The sequence below is a fragment of the Macrotis lagotis genome, chromosome 1 (assembly GCF_037893015.1).
Source record: "Macrotis lagotis isolate mMagLag1 chromosome 1, bilby.v1.9.chrom.fasta, whole genome shotgun sequence".
NCBI classification, from domain to species: Eukaryota; Metazoa; Chordata; class Mammalia; order Peramelemorphia; family Peramelidae; genus Macrotis; species Macrotis lagotis.
This window is the reverse complement of record NC_133658.1, coordinates 572344185-572368958: the sequence shown is the minus strand read 5'-3', so window position 1 is coordinate 572368958 and position 24774 is coordinate 572344185. Positions and strand designations below refer to the sequence as shown.

Here is a 24774-nt window from a genome sequence, read left to right as displayed (position 1 = left end):
ACTGCTACTACTACTACTACTATTACTACTACTACTACTACTTACTCCTACAGATTTCTATAATTCCTTATAGTTTTCAAAGTACATTACAAATATTATTTCATGTGATCCAAAAATCGTGAGAGGAAAATGTTCTTATTATTTCTATTTTACAGATAAGGAAGCTGAGCCATGTAGCTCAAAGATGCTCGGGTAATAAGTGTCTCAGGTCTTCCTACCTCCAAATTTCAGTACTCTGTGCATGGTGTCAACAAGCTATCTTTATAATTATTCTAATTTATCTTTTTTTGTTATTCTGGTCTTGATAAATACTACTAAACTATGAGCATCATCATGTACAATCAGTGAATAATGTGTGCATGTTCAAGGCAAAGATTCATAGCAATATGCTTTGTTAATTATAAAAGAATTCTCTGGAGCGCTAGGTGGCGCAGTGGTATGTGTTTAAGATGAGATAGGAAGGAACTCGGGCTTTTCCTGTCATTAAGTCTAATACTCTTTCCACTATGCCATTCTGCTACTCACATAAGTAGATATTCCATAAAATTTAGACATAGAGAGCTTTATAATATCTCTATAATATTTGAATATATGCCTCTATTAATGAAAAGTTATTAGACACTAAAAGTTTTTTAAAAAAATGTTCATTATGGGGGGCAGTTCGGTGGCACAGTGGATAGAGGCACCGACCCTGGAGTCAGGAGTACCTGAGTTCAAATCAGCCTCAGATACTTAATAATTACCTAGCTATGTGGCCTTGGGCAAGCCACTTAACCCTATTTGCCTTGCAAAAAAAAAACTAAAAAAATTATAAAGAATTCTCTACTAGATTATCTTGAATCCACTTTTACTTGTCTCTTGTATGTGCTTAAGTCTACTTTATATCAAAGTCATAGTTACCTGGGAATTTAGATTATCATGGTAACTATGTATGTTTGAATATAATGTAAATAGTATTAAGATTTGACAAATTTTACAAAAAAGTTATATCTGTATGTACCATTATAAGACCTAAATTTCAAAGAGATGAAAGAAAGGAAAAAGTTCCATAAGTATGAAAATATTGTAGTAGCATTTTTGTATTAACAAAGAACTGGAAATAAGAGGGTTGTCCATCAATAGGGAAATGGTTTAACAAATTATAATACATGAATGTAATGGAATATTATTGCCACAAGAAAATATGAAAGAAAAGGGTTTCAGAGAAACCTGAGAAGGCTTGTATGTCTTGATGCAAAGAAAAGTAAGCAGAACAAGAACAACTTAATAACAATATCATATCAAAGAAAAGGGGAAAAGACCTATATGTACAAAAATATCATAGCAGCTATTTTTGTGATGGCAAAGAATTGGAAATAAAGGGGATATTCATTGATAGGGAATGACTGAACAAGTTGTGTTATATGGTTGTGGGTAGAATACAGTTGTGCTATAAAAAATGACAAACAAGAAGTTTTCAGGAAAAAAATCAAGAAAGACTTATGTAAACCAATGCAAAAATGATAGTGAGCAAAACCAATAGAATATCATACACAGTAACAGTAATATTATAAAGATGATCAACTGTGAAATGTTTAGCTACTCTGATCAAAACAATAGTCTAATGATTTCTAAAAGACCCATGATGAAAAATGCTATTCTTTGCCTAAAAAAGAACTGGTGAAATCTAAGTGGCAGATTAAGGTATACCTTTTTCACTTACTTTTAAAAAATAACAATATCATAAAGACAATAACTTTGAAAGACTTGAAAATTCTGAACAATGCAGTGACTAGCCACCAATACTATCCACCACCTGACAAAGAGGTGATAGATTCAGGGTGACAAATGTGATATATAGTATTAATAACTGTTCAATGTGGAAATTTGTTTTGTTTGATCATCTATATTTGCTATGATGATTTTTCTTTTTCTTTACAATGAAGGAAGTGAGGAGAGAATATTATATTTTTATTAATTAAAAAAAAATATCAGGGGGCAAGCTAGGTGGCACAGTGGATAGAGCACCAGCCCTGGAGTCAGGAGGACCTGAATTCAAATCCGACCTCAAACACTAAATAATTACCTAGCTGTGAGGCCTTGGGCAAGCCACTTAACCCCATTGCCTAGCAAAAACCTAAAAAAAAAATACCAGGAAGGAAATGAGAAAAAGTTACATCTGCTTTTAGTTGCAGGGTTCTGATCCATGTGGAAAAGATAATGTGATGGTTAGAAAAGTCAGGCAAGTGAAATGGAGAAGTATTAAGTCTTCTACTAGGAGGTACACACAGGGACCAGATGAAGGGAACTGGAGAGTTTTGAGGGAGTCTTTTGTGAAATGTGTGTTGGGGAGAGTGGGGGTGACATATGTGTCAGGTCCATCTGATTTCAATTATGTGAGACAAGATCAATATTTTTTTTGTATTTCTTTATTTGTCCTTTGATAGATGGAGGTGAAATTAAGCTATGCTATTAACTAAGAGAAAATACTACGGGCAAACTATGATTAACCTTCCCCATTAGCTAGCATTTATATAGTACCTTAATGTTCACAAAGCCCTTTAGAGATAATAACTTACTTCATTATCACAACAATCCTTGAATGTAAGTACTATTATTATTATTCTCATTTTTTTTGTTGCTGTTCAGTTGTTTTTCAGTTGTGTCCAACTCTTCATGACCCCATTTAGGAATTTTATGGCAAAGATACTGAAGTATCTTATGCCAAAGAAACTGAGGAAACCAAGGCAGACAGGTAAAGTAACATGCCTAGGGTCTCACAATTAAGCAAGTGTCAACTTTGAACTCAGGTCTTCCTGACTTCAGGTCCAGTATTCTATCCAAGATGTTGTCTTGCTCCTCCCATACAAGCAGGAGACATTCCAATTCGATGAGAACGAACATGGGACTGTAAGAATGGGACAGAGAGCTCAAAGGGAATGAGGTTAAATTCTGACTGAGGGGAGAGGTTGCTCTAGATTGATGAAGCCATTTTTTTCTGGGGTTATGAGGATCATGGTTGAGGTTGTGAAACTCCCAATCTTGGAACCAAGATGGACAAGCCAGTTCTGAGAGAATTTCACCATAGGATGGTAAAAGAAAGTACTAGTCTGGGATTAGTTTTACATATTCATTTAAAATTACTTTACTATTTTGTTCCTTAATTTATATATACTCTTTCCTCTAGTTTAAAAAGCCCTGAAAAAACCCCCTTACGTTCTGCAGTGTGTGGATACAGGATAGGTAGGATTCTAGGAAAGAACTAAGCATAATGGTCTATAACTAACTAGAATACAAACAGAATGATTCCTGAATTAAAGAAACTAGGAAAATTCAAGGTTCAGAAAGGTTTCAAATTAAGGTTCAGATCATAGGGCAACAGATTTTGAAACTGAGTAAATGTTAGAAGTCATCTAGTACTAATCTCTCACTATATAGATAAAGAAGTGATGCAGAGAGGGATGAGGTGACTTGCCCATGGTCACACAGGTAGTGTGTGGCAGAATCAGGATTTGAACCCCGATCTTCTGACTCCAAATCCAAATCTATTGACACTTCAGCCTACTGAGCCCAAGGATCTGGGAAGTTTAGTAAAGAACTAAGATAAAAGAGCTCGGGTGCATCCCAGGAACTAACCAGGTTAAAGAAATATAGCTCTTGAGATACCCTAGAAAGCAGCTAATCTAACCCCTCCATTTTACAGGTAAAGAAGCTGAGGCCCAGAATGTGGAGCCATGTATGTGTTCATTGTGAAGAGGGAGGACAGTAAACTAGCCAAAGGAAAAGGAAACCATTGGCTTCTATTTTCAACAGCCTTAATTGTCCATAGTGAGCCATTGTTCAAAGAAAGGGGAGAAGGCTCATCAGAGATTGAGGGTTGGGATGCTGGACTAAATCTAACTAGAGACCGAGTTGGCAGAGTCAATTCCTAAAGGAGGCTTTGGATCGGGTGAGCTAGACTGATGTCATAGAATCCTAGATTTAGAGATGGAAGAATCTTAGAGGCCATTGATTCCAAACTCCTCATTGTACAGATGAGGAAACAGAAGTTAAGAGAGACTGAGACTTCTTTAGGATCATAGAGTCGATATATGACACAGAAACCCAGGTCTTCCTGCCTTCAAGAATGACCATAATGAACCAATGGAGCAAAGGTGAGTTGGACTAGGGGAGGGGATTATTTCCTTTCTCATTTGTAAACAAAGCCTCAGGATCCTTACTGTTACTGAGAGTAACATCTTTGGGCTAAGTTGAGAAAGAGAAGCCAGTAGTTTCTATTAGCCACTCCTCTTTCCCAATTCCTACCCCTATTTTACTTTCTTTTTGGTAACTGGGAGAAAAATTTACACATAAAGGGTGATACCATAGTAAGGAAACATGATCCTCCAGACATGGGTATAAAACCTTTTAGCCTTTCTGGGTTGCATTACCCAACAAAAACTTACCTAGAGAATTTATGACTAAACGAAACCCATATTGAAAAAGTATAATAAAATGTAATAATGCCCTATGAATGGGCTTTGAGGGTTGCATTTGGCCACGTCCACTGGGTGGTGAGTTAGACACACCTGCTCCAGAGAAAGAACTGATGAGTCTGGATACAGACCGAAGCATACTATTGTTTACTTTCTTTCATCTCTCTCTTTTTTTTTTTGTTTGAATCTTCTTGTGCAAAATGAATAATATACTAATGTTTAACAGAATTGTGCATGCATAATCTTTTTTGATGATGACATTGCTTATCATCTCAGGAAGTGAGGAAGGAATAGAATTTGAAACTCAAAACTTAAAAATTGTTTTAACATGTACCTAGGGGGAAAAAATAAATTTTTAAAAATTAATGCTAATGTACTTGTTTATATATTCTTGCTTGTCTTTTACTGGGGGGGGGGGGGAGTGGAGAAATGGAAGTCAATACATAATATTTTGGACTGAAACAAGAGGGTCCAGTCATACTGTCAGAAAGCTTCCTGACTGGCTAAGCATGAGCCTGCTGGGAAAATCTACCAATTAATCAATAATATTTTTCCCATAAGGGAGAATCTAATTGGTCTTCAGGTGAGGAGGCAATGTTCTAAAGTGAAGCCTTTCTCAACTGCAGGTGCAGTTGGCATTGTTTTTGGCTACTAGAGAATCAGTCTAGGATAATTTGCAAAACGTTGAGGGCATTTGACAATATAGACCAAACACATTTCTAACTGAATTCCTCTGTATGTTATTTTTAAATGTGTATAGACCCACCCCTTCCTTGTTTAATAAACACAAGAAAATGAACTCATGGTCTGTAGTGAGTGAAAGTAGTTGGTGGGTGCTGGGAAATGACCTGGGTAAGGGAACAGATAATAAGAGCTTATGGATAGGAGATCTCTCAATGGAGGGAGTCAAGTAGGTATAGGCATCAGAAGTTTTAGGAGCATCAGGTTTCAGGTTGGGTTTCAAGAATAAAGGAATCTGTGGTGGCAAAGAATTGGAAATTGAGTGAATCTCCATCAATTGGGGAATGGTATATGTATGTGACGGAACACTATTGTTCCATTAGAAACCAGGAGGGATGGAATCCAGGGAAGCCTGGAAGGATTTTATGAACTGATGCTGAACAAAATTGAACACAACCAGAAGAATATTGTACACCCTAACAGCAACATGGGAGTGATGATAAACCTTGATAGACTTGCTCATTCCATCAGTGCAACAATCAGAGACAATTTTGGGCTATCTGCGATGGAGAATACCATCTGTATCCAGAGAAGGGAATTGTGGCATTCAATTCAATTTAGGGGAAAAAAAACCCCCATTATCTTATTATGTAATTTTGTTATCTCTTATGCTTTATTTTTCTTCCTTAAGGATATGATTTCTCCTCATCACATTCAACTTAGATCAATGTATACCATAGAAACAATGTAATAAGACTATCGGATTGCCTTCTGTGGGGGGGGGGGGGAAGCAAGAATAGGGGGAAAATTGTAAAATTCAAAATAAGTAAAATCTTTCTTAAAAATAATAAAGGAGGGGCAGCTAGGTGGCGCAGTGGATAGAGCACTGGCCTTGGAGTCAGGAGTACCTGGGTTCAAATCCAACCTCAGACACTTAATAATTACCTAGCTGTGTGGCATTGGGCAAGCCACTTAACCCCATTGCCTTGAAAAAAATATAATAATAATAATAATAAATAATAATAAAGGAATTTGCTTATGGTGGCAAAGAATTGGAAATTGAGTGAATGTCCATCAATTGGGGAATGGTTTACATAGTGTGGTATATGTATATGATGGAACACTATTGCTCTATTAGAAACCAGGAAGGATGAGAATCTAGGGAAGCCTGGAAGGATTTGTGTGAACTGATGCTGAGTGAGATAAGCAGAACCAGAACACTGTACACCCTAACAGCAGCATAGGGGTGATGATCAACCTTAATAGACTTGCTCATTCCGTCAGTGCAGCAATCAGGCACAATTTTGGGGTATCTGTGATGAAGAATACCATCTGTATCCAAAGAAGGAATTGTGGAGTTTGAACAAAGACCAAAGACTGTTACCTTCAATTTAGGGGAAAAAACCCATTATTTTATTATGTAATTTTGCTATCTCTTATACTTTATTTTTCTTCCTTGAGGATATGATTTCTCCTCTCATCACATTCCACTTAGATCTATGTATACCATGGAAACAATGTAAAGACTAACAGACTGCCTTCTGGGGGGGGTAGGGGAAGGCAGTGGGATTAGGGGAAAATTGTAAACTACAAAATAAAAAAATAAATTTTTAAAAAAAGAAGGAATCTTAGAAAAATCTTTGTTTTTTATAAAAGGGGGGGGGGCGGAAACCAGGGTGGCACAATGGATCATGTACAGGCCCTGGAGTCAGGGATACCTGAGTTCAGATCTGACCTCAGAAACTTAATAATTATCTAGCTGTGTGACCTTGGAGAAGAAAAAATAAAAGGCCCTGGGCAGAAGTCAAGGTTGCCTTCTGAGATTGGAATAAGAGTTGATGTGGACCTAATCAGAAACAGATAATCCTTTTGTCCCCAACAATTCCTGTCTCTACATAAGGGAATAATCAGTCTATATTCACATAAAATTAATTATATTGATTTAAATAAAATTTGGTTCTGTGGGAAAAAAAGCCCTTAGTACTTTCAAAGCACTCTACCTAAGCTATCACATAACCTAAGTCTCATAACAATCTTTCAAATGGACAAGGCAGACATTGGAAATCTAAAGCTCAGAGAGGTTGTGACTTTCCCATGGTCACATAGTTAGAGAGTAGGAGAGGCAAAATTGAAGACTGGGTCTTGTGGTGCCAAAGCTAGTGCTTCTTCCACTACACCATCCATTTCCCTCTGTTCTTATAAACTGTTAAGTTTGATCAAATGGAATTCTCCCTTTATCTCATTCAAAGAGGATGCTACTGGCTGTAGTTTGGTTTACCTGCAGATGTAACTTTGGAGGCCAATGTGGAATCCTGGTTTTCCCACAGGAGGACTCTTCACTTTGTATTCATATTAATCTGAAGCCTCATGGTCTTGATTATGTCTACTAGGTTTTTCTTTGATGAGCTGCTCTTCTTTTATAGAATTTAAGCCCATGTTTTGAAGCTGGGCTACTAACAAATCTTATTTTTACTAACATATTTTGTTTTTCATACATAAACTTCCTTTCAAACTCCATTTCTCTCTTTCCTCTATTCCCTAACAAACTAGTCCTTATAACAAAGATTTAAAAAAAAAGGAAAAAAGTACTTCAGTAAAACTAAATGATCAGTTTTATCTGACAATTTAAGTCATATTTCACATTCATAGCACCCCCCCCCACTTATGCAAAGAGAGGAAGAAAGGAGGTACATCTTCCCAATTCTTTTCCAGTGTCAAACTTGCTCATTATACCTGCCCTTTTAAAAAAGTTCTTCTGGCAGCTTTTTTTTTGTAGTTAACTCTTGTTTATTTGGACCTTCAATATCTTCTATGCTTTATTCTGACAAATTCGTGAACTAGTTCTAAAACAAGTTATATTGTCTCAAAATGGCATATGACTAGACATTAAATTCCCAATTATATGATAAAATCTTTGAGTTTTCAAAAAGAAGATCAAGGTTAGGTTTTCTTACAAAATAGATAAAACTGACCCAAGTAATATTCTCAAGATTGGTTTAAATAACCAAGGGATGCTGACCACCCTTGAGGTCTATTTCCATTAACCTTGAACAAAATGCTGTGAAATTTTTAATATTGAAATTTGGAATGAACTATATAAGAACTTGAACACTTTTTTCCTCCATATAAGCCTAGCATGTGTGGTTATTTTCTCTTGTTCCCTTTTTTTATGCTTGTTATTCCCTCCTTTGCCTCCTCTTCTCCAGACCCTTTCATTTCTCCTTCTTCAGTCCCAAAAGAAATAAGCAAAGAATAATGAGGGGAAAATAGCAAATAACCCCACTACTCCCATAGATAAGTGTAAATGGGATAAGCTAGTATTTTTAAGGATTGACAATAATGATAATAATTAGTCACTAGCTATGAGATTGGAACAGTGAAGCATTTCTTCCCACTTCACAAAAAGCAACCTACTGCCTGAGTTCAAAAAAAGGAGAAGAGAGCTGTCACTTCTTCCTCCAAATACCCATGAACACTACCCACCCATCTCCCTGGAAATGAAGAAGTAAAGCTCACCGTGAATTTCTCGTAGAGCTCATAAGTGAGGAGAGGGTTGGGCAACTCCCTAAAGTACAGCTTACAAAGGGAGCCCACACAGTGAATGTCCTGAAGGTAAACTTCCCTTGTCAGATCTGGACATTGATCTGAGCCAAACTCCTGCCTGAAACAACACAGACAGAGACATAACAATATTGAAGAAGGCAAATTGAATCTATCAGGGGCAGACAGAATAAAAGTATAGCTAACCTGAAATGTCTGATTTAACTGTACTTTCAATCTTGGTCTCACCCCCAAGATCCTCTATTCTAAGCAAAATTTTAAGGGAAAGGTTGCAGGGAAAACTCTTGATTTAGTTCTATACTTCTCCAAAACTGTTTCAGTTGTTTGAAAGACATACCAATCTTTTAGTAAGGAGTTTTCCATAGAGCATTCTATCTCTAATCTCTCAGGTATAAGTGGTAGGGTGAAAACAATTTGGCTAGCATGAATATTGAAAACTTAGTTTTTAATAATGTATTCCAAATAAGTTCTAGAGGGAGAGAGAAAGAGATGGGGGGGGGAGAGAGAGAGAGAGAGAGAGAGAGAGAGAGAGAGAAAGGGAGGGAAGAGGGGAAAGAAAGAGGAAGAGGGAGGGAGAGGAAAGAGAAAAGAAAGGAGATGAAAGAAGGTGAGTGGAGGGAAAAAGAGGAGACATGAAGGGAGAAAGAGAAAGAAAAAGGAGGAGATGGAAGAGGAGGAGAAAAGGAAAAGGAAAAAGGAAGAGGAGAGGGAGAGGGAGAGGAATGAGGAGGAGAAAGGAAGAAGGAGGGGAAGGAGAAATAAAAGAGGAAAGAAAGAGTAGAAAGGAAGTAGAGGGGAGAAAGAGAAAATAGGATGAATTAGATCTGTTTCTTTTTATCTTATTTACATATATTACTATCAATAGCATTATGACAACATAAATTCAACCTGAGAATTAAGTTAAGCAATTCTGATGATTAAAGTGATAGGATCCGAACCATGAGTAAAGGGAGCAGAAAAGAAACCTTGCTTGTCCATTACAAGTTCAGTACCTTTTCTTCCACTTATACCTTTTGAGAGCTCCCTAGAACATTAAAAAGGTTAAGACTGACCAGGGCTCAAAATCAGTATGTGTCCAGAACACAGGTCTTCCTGGCTTTGAAACTGGCCCCTATGACACTCTGCACCCCAGAATCTTCTACCTTAGAATCTAGAGAGGAACTCTGGTTACTGGAGAAGAATGGACCTTCAATATCTTCTACACTTTATTCTGACAAATTCATGAACTATCTCTAAAACAAGTTATATTGTCTCAAAATGGCATATGACTAGACATTAAATTCCAAATTATATGATAAAATCTTTGAGTTTTCAAAAAGATAATCAAGGCTAGGTTTTCTTACAAAATAGATAAAACTGACCCAAGTAATATTCTTAAGATTGGTTTAAATACCCAAGGGATGCTGACTATCCTTGAGGTCTATTTCCATTAACCTTGAACAAAATGCTGTGAAATTTTAATATTGAAATTTGGAAGGAAGTATATAGGAACTTGAAAGGAGAAAAATGCAATGACCAATTTAATTTATAGGCATTTTAAAAAAAAATGAATGGAACAAGCAACTAGATTTTCTTGCCAACATTCTTGTCAATTCATTTTCTTGCCAATAATCTTAGTACTCAGTACAAGGTCAATCCCTAACTGCTGAAGAACTGGTTATGACATGAGCATCAAGAAAATACATGATTGCTGATGAATTTTTGGAAAAAGTCAAAGCAGTAGTCTAATGCAAATCTCAAGTCCTGAATACAGAGTCTTGGGAGGCAATAATCCTACATTTAATAGCAACGTCTTCTATAAAAAAAATTCTTTGACTATTTTCTTTTAAAGAAATAAATCATTTGGGAAATTAAAAAAAGAAAGCTTGCCCTTTTTATAGTTTATGATTAAGTAGATAGATGATTAATTATCTGAATAATTCATATATATATTTTTTCATATTAGTCTTGTGAAAAAAATCTCTAATTTTGAGTTGGTAATTCTTTTATTTGTGGTTAAAAGAGCCTAAAAATATAAAAACACATTTTTAATTAAAATGAGCATATCTTTATGACCAAAAAACAATTTTGAAAATAGATAAAACTGTTGTTATAGTCATACTCATCACTAATATGACTCAGAATCAATAATTTGACATGTATCTATTTTGATTAGACTTAAATAAAAGAGCCAAACCATTAATTACTGTTATGATAAATAAATAAAGAAGTTTGATTTAAAATGTATAGGATGGCTCTTCTAAAAATGAAATCTATATCTATCTTTTATATAGGTTCCATCATCATAGGTGAGAGCTTTAAAACTAGGGCAAGACTTACAGACATTTTATAGCTATTTGAATTTAGCACAATTTCAAGGACTTAGCACAATTCAATAATGGAATTTCCTAGAGAAATAAGAATAAGTGTTAATGTTCCATAAAAAATAAGAATAAGTGTGATTGGGAAAAATATTGTCTTTCCCATTAGTAAATTTTGCTGAAATCAAGTGTACCCATCAGGGATCTAGAGAAGTAGAATAAAATCCCCTAGTAATTTTATTTGGAGATTAGATTTGATATAGAAACTCCTTAGTGAAAGCACCCTAATTTCCCATCCCAAGAGGACCTGAATGCACTCATCAGTTTGGGAAGAATCAGTTCTGGCCAATAAATAGGGTTAGCAAGACTGGAATACCTCAGTTTTTGGATGTTTGATGTTACTCCTGAAAGTCGATAGATTCCATCCACAATGCCATGAGTCTCAATAAACTCTGCACAGCTCCTCAGTACATAAGGGACTACATAAAGGGGAAAAAAAAAGAAATACATTAGATATAAGTTTTATAGACCTTTACAAATACCTTTTTAGTTGGGTTTTTTTTTTGGTAGGGCAATGGGGTTAAGTGACTTGCCCAGGGTCACATAGCTAGGCAATTATTAAGTGATCTGAGGCCAAATTTGAACTCAGGTACTCCTGACTCCATGGCTGGTGCTCTATCCACTGCACAACCTAGCCGCTCAACAAATACCTTTTAAAAATCCAGGCCCTCCTTTAAAATAAGTAAGCATTAAAAGTAATCATTATAAACCATCAATAATTTAGGTTATGGCTTTCATGATTTTTATATGGGTTTCAAAAGTGCTATTTGAAGAAAAAGGCAAACAAAACTTCTAGAACATATTTCACTGTTTGAAAAATGATCATTTGTCAGTCTCATGATCTGACAGTGCTCAAATGGTAACTCTGTTTGTGTGTGTATGTGTCCAGGAGAAAAGATAAGTGATTTGAAAGAAGAAAGAAGGTGGCAAATCTGAATCAGTTATCTTTATTGACCAAAGTGACAGAAATGACATGTGACTTCCCTCTTGTTCCACTATCTTAGGACAGGCAACAGACTGATTTGTCTTGGCATAACAGCTCTTCTCTCTGTACTTGGAGAATGTACATTATTGGACCTTAATCTAGCTGACTCAAGAGCAGAAGATGGGAGATTGCTCAGAAAGTTTCATCACCGGTTTCCCTGTTTAGGATGATGGCAACTGTAGCCTTGGGGAGGGCTGAAGCTGCTTCTCTATCCAATTTTTATAGTACTTTCCAGGAGTGTGCTGGTAAGTGTTTAACAATCAGCTTTCTGGTGAGAAGGGGAATATATACATGAAATGTTTAAATTTAATCTTGTACTGTTAATGTTTTCTCAATCACTTTCTTTAGACAATCAACAAAACAATAAATCAAGCCTTGTTTGTAGTGCTGACTGATTTCCAGGGTGCAAATAGTCTCCCTGCTTGTTCTAGCTGGCTTCAGCACATGCCTTCCATTATCATTACAAAGCACTTTAGGGACATTAGTTTATTAGACTTTTGCAATTCTACTCTGTAAGGTAGAGTAGGGCACATATTATTATTATCCCCATTTCATAGATGAAGATACAAAGTTAATTTGACTAATTTAAATGACTCATCCAAAGTCAAAGAACTCATCAGCAGAAGACTTAGTATTTGAATTCAAGTGTTCTGACTAGTAAGTTCAGTCCTCTTTTAGATACTGTAGGATTAAAGAGAGAATACGGTAAGCACTCTAGAAATACTTTTTTCCTTTGCATTCCCTTTCTGCTCTACACTTCATAGCTTATATTTTCAATTTTAGGTCCTTAAACTATCCACACTAGTCATATTCCATGTCCAAAAATACTCTGCCTTATTAAAAGACATATGGCATAGCAGTATAAACAATGGATTGGAAAACTAGGTTCTAGTTAGGTTATGTTGAAGTCCACCAACTGCAAGATTTTCAGAGACATTGATGCCTCAGAAATCAGCAAATTACAAATCTGGGATTAAGTTCTGTTTTGTTAATTGTTTAGACCAATGGTGTCAAACTCAAATGGAAATGGAGCCACTCACACGAATATATCCCTGAGGACTGTATAAACTAAAAAAAAAATACAAATTTATATTATCTACATTTTGTAAAACTTAGGTGGCTCAGTGAATAGAGCACCTGAATCAGGAAGACCTGAATTCAAATCCTACCTCTTGACACTAGCTGTGTAACCCTGGGCAAGTTATTTAATCCTGGTGGCCTCAGTTTCCTTATTTGTCAAATGTGCTGGAGAAGAAAATGGCAAACCATTCCAGTATCTCTGCCAAAAAAAGGGGGGGGGTCATAAAGAGTTGGACATAACCAGACAATAACATCAATAACCCTCAGGAGTGTTGATTGAACCATATTAAAATGCTAATAGGAAACATCTAACAAAATAAATAAAAATATTTCCTAATTACATTTTAATATAGTTCAACCAACATTCCTAAGTATTTGACACTACCAGTTTAGAAGAATAATGCATTTATTTTTTAGGGGGACTAGGCAATGGGGTTAGGTAACTTGCCCAAGGTCACACAGCTAGGTAATTATTAAGTGTCTGAGGCCATATTTGAACTGAGGTCCACCTGACTCCAGGGCCGGTGCTCTATCCACTGTGCCACCTAGCTTCCCCCTAGAATAATGCATTTTAAATTTAAATGCATATTGAATTAATTAAAAAGTAATTGCTAAACATTAGCATAACACTAGTTTTGTTTTCAACTTATCAGTATTTAGCTCTATTTTCTGAGGTAAATCACTTTACTTTTTCTGGACCTCAGTTTCTTCAACTAGAAAAAAAAAGGATGAAAGTAGATAAAGAACCTTCCTGTTGTAATATTCTATGAACCTGCCTAATCAAATATGTAAACAATCATCAGGTCTTTCTAAGATACTTCCAAAGTCCAATTATTCTCTCAGATATTAAAACAGATGCAAGGTACAAGATTTTCTATCAGCCACAGATAGTGGATATATTGTTAGATATGCTAACATGGAAGTGGTGCTCAAACCATATCTAGAGTAATTAATTGGGCCAATATCCTGTGTATTAATTTTGAGTTATGGTATTTGAATCACTCACTGGAAATGCTTGTAAATTCTAAAGACACTTTCTCCCTAGCTGATCTTTTTCCCACTTATGCCTATAATAGTCCGGGGGGGGGGGGGGGGGGCAGACAATCAGGGATTAAGACTGGATTTGAATTCAGGGCCTACTGATTCCAGATTTTTACTCCTATGCTACCTAGTTCACTTTTGAAGTGGGACCAGGGATGCCTGAATCAATTCAATTATTAAGGTATGGACTCCATGACCTCTATGGTCCTTCTAATTCTGGGATTATTTGATTTTTGGCTCTACCACTCACTGAATAGCCCTTGGGATATTTTGATATGAGTCAGTGCAGTAATACGTGAATTATATTTTGAGTGCTATCCAAAGTATTCTCAAGATTCCAAGGAACCCAGGAGCATATCACATCAGAAAAAACAACTTAAGACTCAACCAGGCCTTAGAACTACTATTTTAGCCCCATTCTATCCCCCAACCCCTAAGAAGTGGTCATATAAAATTAGTAATACACATTAAAAACCATTATCATGATGATGACATACTATATTTGTGCTTAGAAAAAAGACTATCATCAGCCACCATTATTATCAACTAGTGTTCAGCTCATTTAAAAAGAAGCAGGAAAACACACTCCCTAGATACATATTGACCTTGAATTCACTTTGGCTTTAGTACATAAGCTACTGGAACTCTTGTACCCATTTATGTTTAAATAGCAGGAAATATTTAAACAACCAAGGGAGACAATTCTTTCCTCTGTCTTAGGAAGGTTACCAGCTCTCCAGATCTCTTTGTTCAGGGCACACCAAGGGGGAAAGGCAATACTTAAATCCTGTACAAATGAAATATGATTTACAATATTGCCTTTCCTGACAGAGTCTAAACTAACACCTGAAAAGGAACACAAAAGTGCCTGTTAAGAGTTTTGACTCAAATTCCCTCCAGTTTTTTAGATTATAGTACCAAGGATCAAATTCAAATTAGGAGAAACATACAATTTTCTGTAAGGGAAAAAAAACACCAACATCTCCCTATCTACAACCATATTAAGTGGGTGGGTGTTCAAAAGGTTGACCTCAATCATAACAATCAACATCAACTTGGGGATGAGGGTGTATGCTAAACAAAGTGTATTCCAGGAGGATTGGTCCTAGGCTCTGTGTCATTTCCCGACCCCCCCCCTTCTTCCTGTCTTAAAAAAAGAATGCACAGTTCCTGATTAGATTGCACTATAATTGGGTTGAATTATTTTAAAGTTTGTGGCTGCCCATTCTGATTTTTGGTATCAGATTTTATTTTTGATTTCTGATCAAAATTCAGATCAGCAAAAGTAAACTAGAATGCTCTTTGAATATGGTTATGGTAAGATGTGGGGATGTCTGGTCCCACCAGGAAGTTTCCTCATGGCCCTTCTCCTCACTGCTCAACAGCAATAATGTCTGCTGATACTTGAGCAATTCCAAAGTTTGAGAAAACTCTCTAAATTCTCATTTTGCTGCCCAGGGATTTTTTTTTTTATGTTAGAATTAGAAAAGGGAAAAGGAGGGACTGAGGAGGAACATGATAGGAGGATCAGAGTTGGAACCTTAAGACTCTTCAGAGAACACTGAAACTATTTCATATAGATGAGGAAAGTAAGAAAGAGGGAAATTAAGTGACTTGCCCAATATCACACTCAGTAAATGCAAGAAACAGGATTTGAATTCAAGCCCTCTCATGTTATCCCTTTCACTGTACCCAGCATAGGCACCCAAATTCTAGCACCCCTATTGTTGAATGCCTATAGTATCAAAACCATTTTGGGGACACTCATTTTAACAAAAAATTATTGCATGCAGCTTAGAATGCAACCTGGATGTTGTTTTTAAATGTTTATTTTGTTGGAAAAACAACAAAAATGTATTGACTCCTTTTGTGTCATGGTAAATTCAGTATTATGGTAAACTGTATGCTTTTAAGTACATAGATGTGGTACAAGTTGGTAACTTTCCCAGATTTTGTGGGCAAAGGCTTATGAACCAAGAGAAGGGAATGAAATCCCTCAAATTAAACCTGCTTTCAGGCTATAGTGAGAGTTTCTGACATAAGGGCTATCTGTAGTAAAATAAAGCCAAAGTTTAGATTCCAAGGAGAATCCTATTACAAAACACTCTACTGAACATTCCATGTTATTTTGTTGTACTGGAATTTTGTTTTATCTAAGAGTACTTGATGTAAAATAATCGATTGTTTTGGGCTTAGACATTTTTTTCTTATGCCAAAAAAAAAACTCTGATAGAGTGCAACTTAATCCACAGATAAATCTATACCTATATTTGAGAACTCCTAAATTCAGCATCCCTCCTGTGGTTTGTGGCAGAAGAGGCCCAGAACTATATTCATTCTCTTTGAGCCCTCAAGTGGGACAAACTGTTCTTCCTGGGACAGCTGCTTTTCCTTCTCTGAAAGTATCTGTTCTTAGTATTGTGAGCTTATTGCACCTTATCCATCCCACCACATCCCCTTCCTCTTCATATAATTTCTATCTGGAAGAGATGTTAAAGATTATTCAGTCAAGCCCTTCCTTGCACAGATGAGAGACCTGACATTCAGAGGGGCCTCACACACTGAGATCCTTGTGGGAGTGTCCCCAAAAGCTCAGGAAACACTCCCAAAACAGGCTAAGGCTGGTAAAATGAGCAAGCAGAGAAACAAGAGGAACACCATTGAGAAATATTTTGCCTGTAAACCCAAGAAGGATCAAAACACTCAGTCTGAAGATGAGGAAGCACAAGCTCCTGCATCTAAAGACTCCAAGAAAAACAGAAATTGGGCTCATGCTATGACAGAGCTCAAAAAAGACTTTGAAAATCAAATGAGGGAGTTAGAAGAAAAACTGGGAAAAGAAAGGAGAGAGACGCAGGAAAAACATGAAAATGAAGTCAGCAGCTTAGTCAAGGAAATCCAAAAAATGCTGAAGAAAACAGTATGTTAAAAACCAGCTTAGGTCAAATGGATAAAACAGTTCAAAAAGTTATTGAGGTGAAGAATGCTTTAAAAAGCAAAATTGGCCAGATGGAAAAAGAGATAAGAAAACTCTCTGAGGAGAACAAATCCTTCAGACAAAGAATAGAACAGGGAGACTGATGAATTTACCAGAAATCAGGACTCCAAAAGAATGAAAAATTAGAAGAAAATGTGAAACATCTCATTGAAAAAAACAACTGATATGGAAAACAGATTTAGAAAAGATAATTTAAAAATTATTGGAATACCTGAAAGTCATGATCAGGAAAAGAGCCTTGACATCATTTTCAAAGAATTACTACAGGAAAATTGCCCTGATATCCTGGAAGCAGAGGGCAAAATAGAAATGAAGAGAATCCACAGATGCCCCCCAAGAAAGAGATCCCAAAAAACCAACCCCTAGGAATATTATAGCCAAGTTCCAGAACTCCCAAGTCAAAGAGAAAATATTACAAGCAGCCAGAAGGACACAGTTCAAATATCGTGGAGCTGCAGTCGGGATCACATAGGACTTAGCAGCAACTACACTGGAAGCTCATAGGGCTTGGAATATAATATTCCGGAAGGCGAAAGAGCTTAGAATGCAACCGAGAATCAACTACCCAGCAAGGCTGAATGTCCTCTTCCAGGGAAAAAGATGGACTTTCAATGAACCAGGGGAATTTCAAATGTTCCTGTTGTAATGGCCAGAGCTGAACAGAAGGTTTGATCTTCAGATACAGGACTTGAGTGAAGCATAGAGATTGGAGGAAAGGGGGAAAATAGGAGGGACTTAATGATGATGAACTACATGTATTCCTGCATGGAAAAATGATACTGATAATACTCATATGAATCTTCTCAGTTAATAGAGCAGATAGAGGGAGCTTTTATAGTTGAAACACAGGAGAAAGCTGAATTCGAAGATAAAATATGGTGTAAAAGAGTCAATAGAAAAAAAGGAAATGTAATGGGAGAAAGAAAAAGGAGAGGGGGGGAATAGGCCAAGATATTTCATATAATAAGATTTTTTTTATTACAATGAGCTATTGCAATGATATGGAAGGGGGGAGGCAAGGGGGAATGAGGGAACCTTTGCTCTCATCAGAGGTGATTAGGAGAGGAAACAGCATATATACTCAATGGGGTACAGACATCTGGAGTAAGAAGGAGAGAAGGGGGACAGGGGGAAGGGGGGGATGTGAGTGATGGAGGAGAGGATGGGCCATGGGGGAAGAGTGGTCAGATATAACACATTTTCTTTTTTACTTCTTGCAAGGGACTGGGATTGGAAGGCCTGTCTGGGACCATAGGGCCAGGTGGATGCTGGGCCTAAGGGGTGGTATGGGGGCTCAGGGCCTCTTGGCCCCAGAGCCGGGGATCTGTCTCCTGCACCACTCAGCTACCCTACAGCAGAGTCAGAGTGAAAGGAGAGAGAAAATATAGTACATGGTAGTGGAGAAATAAGAAAGGAGGGAGTTGCGATCAGCAATGGCAGCGGTGGAAAAATATGGAAGTAACTTTTGCAATGGACTTATCATAAAGAATGTGATCCATCCGCGACAGAGTTTTTGGTGTTAGAACAAAGACTAAAACACATTTTTTATTATTATTTTGGGGGGGCAGGGCAAATGGGGCTGGGTGGCCTGCTTGGGGCCACATAGCAGGGTGATCTTTGGGTGTCTGAGGCCGGATTTGGACCTGGGTGCTCCTGGCTCAAGGGCCAGTGCTCTGTCCATCACCCAGCCACCTCTGCTATTATTACTATTTTATTTTATTTTGGATCTTTTTTTTCCCTTTTTTTGGTTTTTGCAGGGCAGTGAGGTTGGAATGGCTTGCATGTCACACGCCTGGGTGATTGTTGGGTACCAGGCTGGATGTGGGCTCGGGTGCTCATGGCTCCAGGGCTGGTGCTTGGTCCATTATGCCACCTGGCCATACCTACAATTATTAGTATTTTTTTAATTTTAATTTTTTTCCTCTTCCCTTTACTTTATTGCTCAACTGAGTCTATATTTTTTGGGGGGGAGGTGGTATTTTTTTTACTCTTAAACAAGAATATTTTATTAATGTATAAAAAATTATTTGTATAAAATGAGAATAAATATTAAATATAAAAAAGTAAAAAAGGGGATAACAACAAAAACAATACCAACCAAAAAACAAAAACAAAAGAGAAACAAACTAGGTATCCATCAACCATTTGTTATTAATAACTTAAGAGTATATGAACATACTGCAATAATATTTTACCATAAGAAATGATTAATATGAAGAAATCAAAGAAATATGGGAAGACATGCCATGATGCTAAGTGGAAAAAATGGAACCAAAAGAGTGAGGCACATTTTGACTCTATTTACACATATTTAAAGATACCAGTAACAGCCACAAAATCATGAGATACACATGACAAAGTAGGTAGCAAAACAATGATGATGAGGATAATAACAAACATTTATTTATATAGTACTTTAAGATTTGCAGAGCATTTTACAAATGTTCTCTTTTGAAACTGATAACAGTCCTGAGAGGTATTGTCCCCTTTTTACAGATGAGAAAACAGAGGCTGAGAGTGACTTGTCCAGGGATCATGTTTATCTTTTGAAATTTGTATAATAAAAACAAAATTTTTTTTTCTTGAACAGAGATAGAGCAAGTAGAAAGGATAGGATCTGACTTCCTGCCCCAGATCTAGGTGTCACCTGCCTGCTTCTAAAAGATCGGGGAAGTAAAGGAATCATGGGACCATAGCTCTGGGGTTGAAAGAGGCCTGAGAGTCCATCTAGACTCTCAATTTATTCATTTTACAGATGAGGAAATCAGAGCCCAACAAAATAAAGTGATTTCCCCAAAATCACCCAGGTAGTATTTGAATCCAAGTCTTCTGACTTCAGACTGATTGCTCTTTCCACTGTACGGGGGACTCTAACATATTAAAGTCAATTTAGCCCTTCATTTGGGTATAGGGTTAATGAATATAAACATTTATAAAAATGTCTTATTTTTTATTGTATCTTCAGTTTTACATACTCATTTTACTTATTTACTTCATCTGTGTTGTCAATGGAAGTCAAAGAAAAATTTATATTAAGAACCACCCCCAAAATAAATAAGAAGCCATTCAAAATAGGAAATATGGTAACTGAAGTTTGTCTGTGGTCAGCCACACACCACTATCCTCATTCTCTTGCATTTTTTCAACCTAAAATCTTCACATGTTGTCATTTTCTACTGAATTGGATATAGGACAATATCTACAGCCAGGCATATGAGGCTCTGAAATATCTAATAACTATAGAAGTGCTCTGCCTCAGTTTTTTAAATTTCTATGACAAACCCTGAAACAAAGATTTTTTTCTTTAATAGAGAGGCAGTGTTTATACAAAAAAACCAGAATCATGTCCATGTCTACCTTTTTTTCATAAATGAAATAACAGTAGCTATGTTATTCAAGAATTTCATGTTGCAAAATCAGGTCTACTTATAAAAGTTCACCTACCAAAGAGCCCACTAAACAGAAGTGCCTAGTGATAAGAACTTTAATGTGCCCTGAAGGTTCTCCACAGTCTGGCACCAACCTACCTTTCCAGACCTACCTTCCCCTTCTCCACCTTCCCCTCCCCATCCACATTTTGGCAGTCTTTCCCTACCTCAATCTCTATCAGACAAGTAAAAATATCTAAGTTATCTGCCATAGACCACTCCTGCTTTTTTTTCGGCCTTGGGTGGAGTACAAAAGAAAAAACAAAAAAGGAGGAAAAAAATAGTAAAAAAAAAATTTTAAGTTCATAAACTTGAAAAAGTAAGAATTTGAGATAGGAAAACTTTTGTGGACTGGTATTAGGGAATTACCTAGATTTATACTCCAGCCAAAAGGAGTTATTCATGTTTCCCTGGACACATACTGTGCTTTTTAGAGTCCAAACTCTTGTTCACACAGCAATACTCTTTCTACTACACTATAGGAAGAAATGGAGGGGGAAATATAGCTAATTTGGTATATAATTACCATGGTTCAGGAATCATAGTAAATAGGTTCAAATCCTGCCTTGGTACTTGATATGTAAGTGATCTTTGACAAATCTAACTTCCTTAAGCCCCCAATTCACTCAACTTTAAAAATTAAAGAGTTGACCTCAGAAGTCCCTTCCAGCTCCAGAGCAATGATTTTGTGATCTATCTTTATACATCAACAGTAAAGAACAAGAATGGGACCAAAGAAGAAATATTAGAAGAGTCAAGTTCCCTATTCTTTACAGAAGTGGAAAGGGGGTGAATAATCTATGCCTGTAGAACACTGTACAGTTGGAACCTGCCATCAGGAGTTACAAATTGGGGGCGGCTAGGTGGTACAGTGGATAGAGCACCGGCACTGGAGTCAGGAGTACCTGAGTTCAAATTTGGCCTCAGACACTTAATAATTACCTAGCTGTGTAGCCTTTGGGCAAGTCACTTAATCCCATTGCCTTACAACAAAAAAAAAACCTTTAAAAAAAAGGAGTTACAAGTTCACACTGGGATGGGGTGGAGAACCACCTCAAGATGTATGCTTTTCATCCTGGAACAGTTCAACCACAGAGCATAAGGGGAGATTAGAGATGACAAGTTCTTCCTTTCCCTTTTTTACTTTAGAGCTCTTTTGACTTCATTCCTAGTGCCCTTCCCAATTCCTTCTGTTGATTCTTCTCTACCCTGCATTTTATTTCATCTTATTGTTAGTAAAAGTGCATATTATCAGAATTACTGTTTTGTTAATAAATAATTACATGTAGAAAAGTGTATTTTCAGTCATCTCTAGCAAAATATTACATTTTTGGGTGATGAAAGGAACCTGACCCTCCTATTTCCCATAGATTTAATGTTATCAATATTTGAATTTTTGGCTTTGATACAGTTTTCTAGGAAAGACCATGCCCAGAAAATTGAAGATTGACTTTAATTGATTTTTGTTCAGTTTTCCTCCCTTTTTGTTCTTTTAAAAAATTATTTGTTAAATGGAATGACTCTCTGGGAGGGGAGAGGTAGAAGGATACTGAAAGAAATTTAGACTATATAAAATCAAAATTTATCAATAAAACCATTTAAAAAATAAAATAAAATAAAACCTTCTGTACTAATATGAACTACTTACTGACAAATGAATTAGTAGTACTGGCATTTTGACTAATTATATATATATAATATATGTATATATATATATTATATATTATATATCCCAAAATTCCTGGCTATTATATAAGAGCTGAAACAAATGAGAATGTCAGTCAGAGAGTATCTTAATACAATGCCCATAGGCCTTCAGCCTACCTTAGGGACCAGATAGGGGTACAATTGTTGTACATTGCAAAGATAGGCATTTCATTGGTGGTTTAGAATTCTGCCTACTGCCCACTGCAATGTCACCATTTCACCTGTTTTCCTCCATGAAGCTGGGATCATAATGGGTTATGGAAGATAACTATGTTCAGGGAATTCTTTGCCCTACAAATTTTTTTGGCCTACAAATCAAATGCCCTACAAAGAGATCTATTTCTTCTATGCCTAAAGTCTGACGGTAAGAAAAAAAAAGTTTCTCCCTCACAACTCTTTAATTTAGAGCAGGATTTCTTTTTTTTTTTTATAGTGAAAACTCTGGTTTTAGTTTTAGTTTATTGGGGGGGGCTTAAAATTTTTTTTTACCCCAGTTACATGTAAAAGCAAGTTTCCACATTTACTTCCCAAAAAACTTTGAGTTCCAAATTCTCTCCCTTTCTCCCACCTCACTTCCCACATTGAGAAAGCAAGTTACTTGGAATAGGTTAAAACATTACTGTAATAGTTATGTTGTTGTAAAAGTAAACATACTCTCCCCTCCCCCACAAAGAAAGAGAAACCTCAAGAAAAATAAAAAGAATGATTCAGTCTGTATTAAGACAACAACAACTCTTTCTTTTGGATGGATAGGATTCTTTACCATAATTCTTTTCCATTAGAGAAACTGCTTCAATATTTTTTCCCCACAATTACTATTGCTAGCTTTATTTCCTTCCGTCCTTCTCGCTACTTCCATTTATACTATTCTCTCTCTCTCTCTCTCTCTCCTTTCACCCTGTCCTTTCTGATTACCCCCTCCCACAATCTTCCCTCTCTTCTATCACCTACACCCACTACCCCACACTCCCCCTGTCCTCTTTCTCCCATCTCTTTCTTCTCCTATTTTCCTCTAGGGTAAGATAGTTTTCGATACCCAGTTGAGTGTGTATGTTATTTCTTCTCTGAGCCACTTCTGATCACCTTCCCCCTCTTCCACTCAAATGCAAAAGCTGTTTCTTGCTTCTTTTACATAAAATTACCCCATTCTACCTTTTCTTTCCCTTTCTCCCAATACATTCCTTTCTTGCCCATTAACTTCATCTTTTTAATGCATTATACCTTCAAATGCAACTCCTTCCAGTGCCTTGTCTATATATGCTCCTAACTGCCCTAATAAATGTTCATGTGAATTTATCAGTATCATCTTCCCATATAGGATTACAAGCAGTTTGATATCATTAATTCCCCTCATAATTTGCCCTTCCTGTCTGCCCTCTCCATGCTTCATCTGAGTCCTGTACTTGAAGATCAAACTTATTGGTTCAGTAGAACAGAGTTTCTTAAACTCTTTTATGTCATGAACCCCTTTGGTAGACTGATGAAGCTTATAGAATCTGTCTAGAATAATTTTTATTACTGTATAACATAAAATGCATAAGAGGCAAGAGGCTGAAGGAGGTCTTTTGATGAAACCTGTCTAAACAATTATTCAATTATATATTTATATTAATTTTCCAGAGCTGAGAGTTCCCTAGGCTACAATAATGGCCTACTCAGGAATTTCTGGGTGATAATCTTAGGATTGGTAAAGAAACCTGCTGTTTTTTTAAAGCTCATATAGCAGATAACTGTCAGGTGGCAAGAAATTAATTCTGAAATAGCCTAAAATTTATATCCATATATATATAGCCAGATAAAACTGTGTACATCCATGGACAAATACATGTATTAATTAGGAGATTAAAGTAAGAAAGAGAAGTGAATTATGATGAGAAATGAGCATTGGAATCATGAGAAATAAACTTAGTTCAAGCTTAAATTCTAGATAGTTTTGTTAATGTGGGTAAATCACTTCATCTCTTTTAGTCTTGGTATTCTAATGTTAAAAAGCACTATATGATCTTTAGAATTTTTCCAGATAAAAGTTTATGATCAGGAAGTACTAGTAAATGTTTAAAAGTTAGCTCTCCCAAACAACAACAACAACAAAAAAAAAAACAAAAAGCATCTCTGTAAATGATATGCTTTCAAATTAAATCTGTATTTTTAACATTTTCTTCATAATTTTCTTAACTCTAGAATTCAACAAAATAATAATTAAACCCTGATGTGTAATGTTTATCAATTTTTCAAGATATACTGAAAATTTAACACTATGCTCTCCTGACAAGGTATAAGCTGGCTCCAACACATTCTTGATTATGATCCTATGGAACAGAAGTCAGGACATGCCTAGGTTCTAGTTCCAGCACTTACAAAATCTAGAAAGTGGGGTCAAAAATACTTGCTTTCTTCATCTCGATATTATTTGAAGATCAAAAGAAAAAGCATAGGATTCTAGATAAATGTACTCTAAGTTATTGCAGAACACAAAAAA

At 36.3% G+C, this 24774-nt stretch overlaps 1 protein-coding gene across 1 annotated transcript in view; it reads right to left on the bottom strand.

Moving 5' to 3' along the window:
• Nucleotides 1-24774, bottom strand: part of ARHGAP31 (Rho GTPase activating protein 31) — a 191182-nt gene that overhangs the window by 60002 nt on the left and 106406 nt on the right. The window contains exons 2-3 of the mRNA XM_074214579.1: nt 11373-11475; nt 8652-8796 (exon numbers count right to left, since the gene is read on the bottom strand). Coding sequence (XP_074070680.1) covers nt 8652-8796; nt 11373-11475 — 248 coding nt within the window. The remainder of the gene's footprint in view (nt 1-8651; nt 8797-11372; nt 11476-24774) is intronic.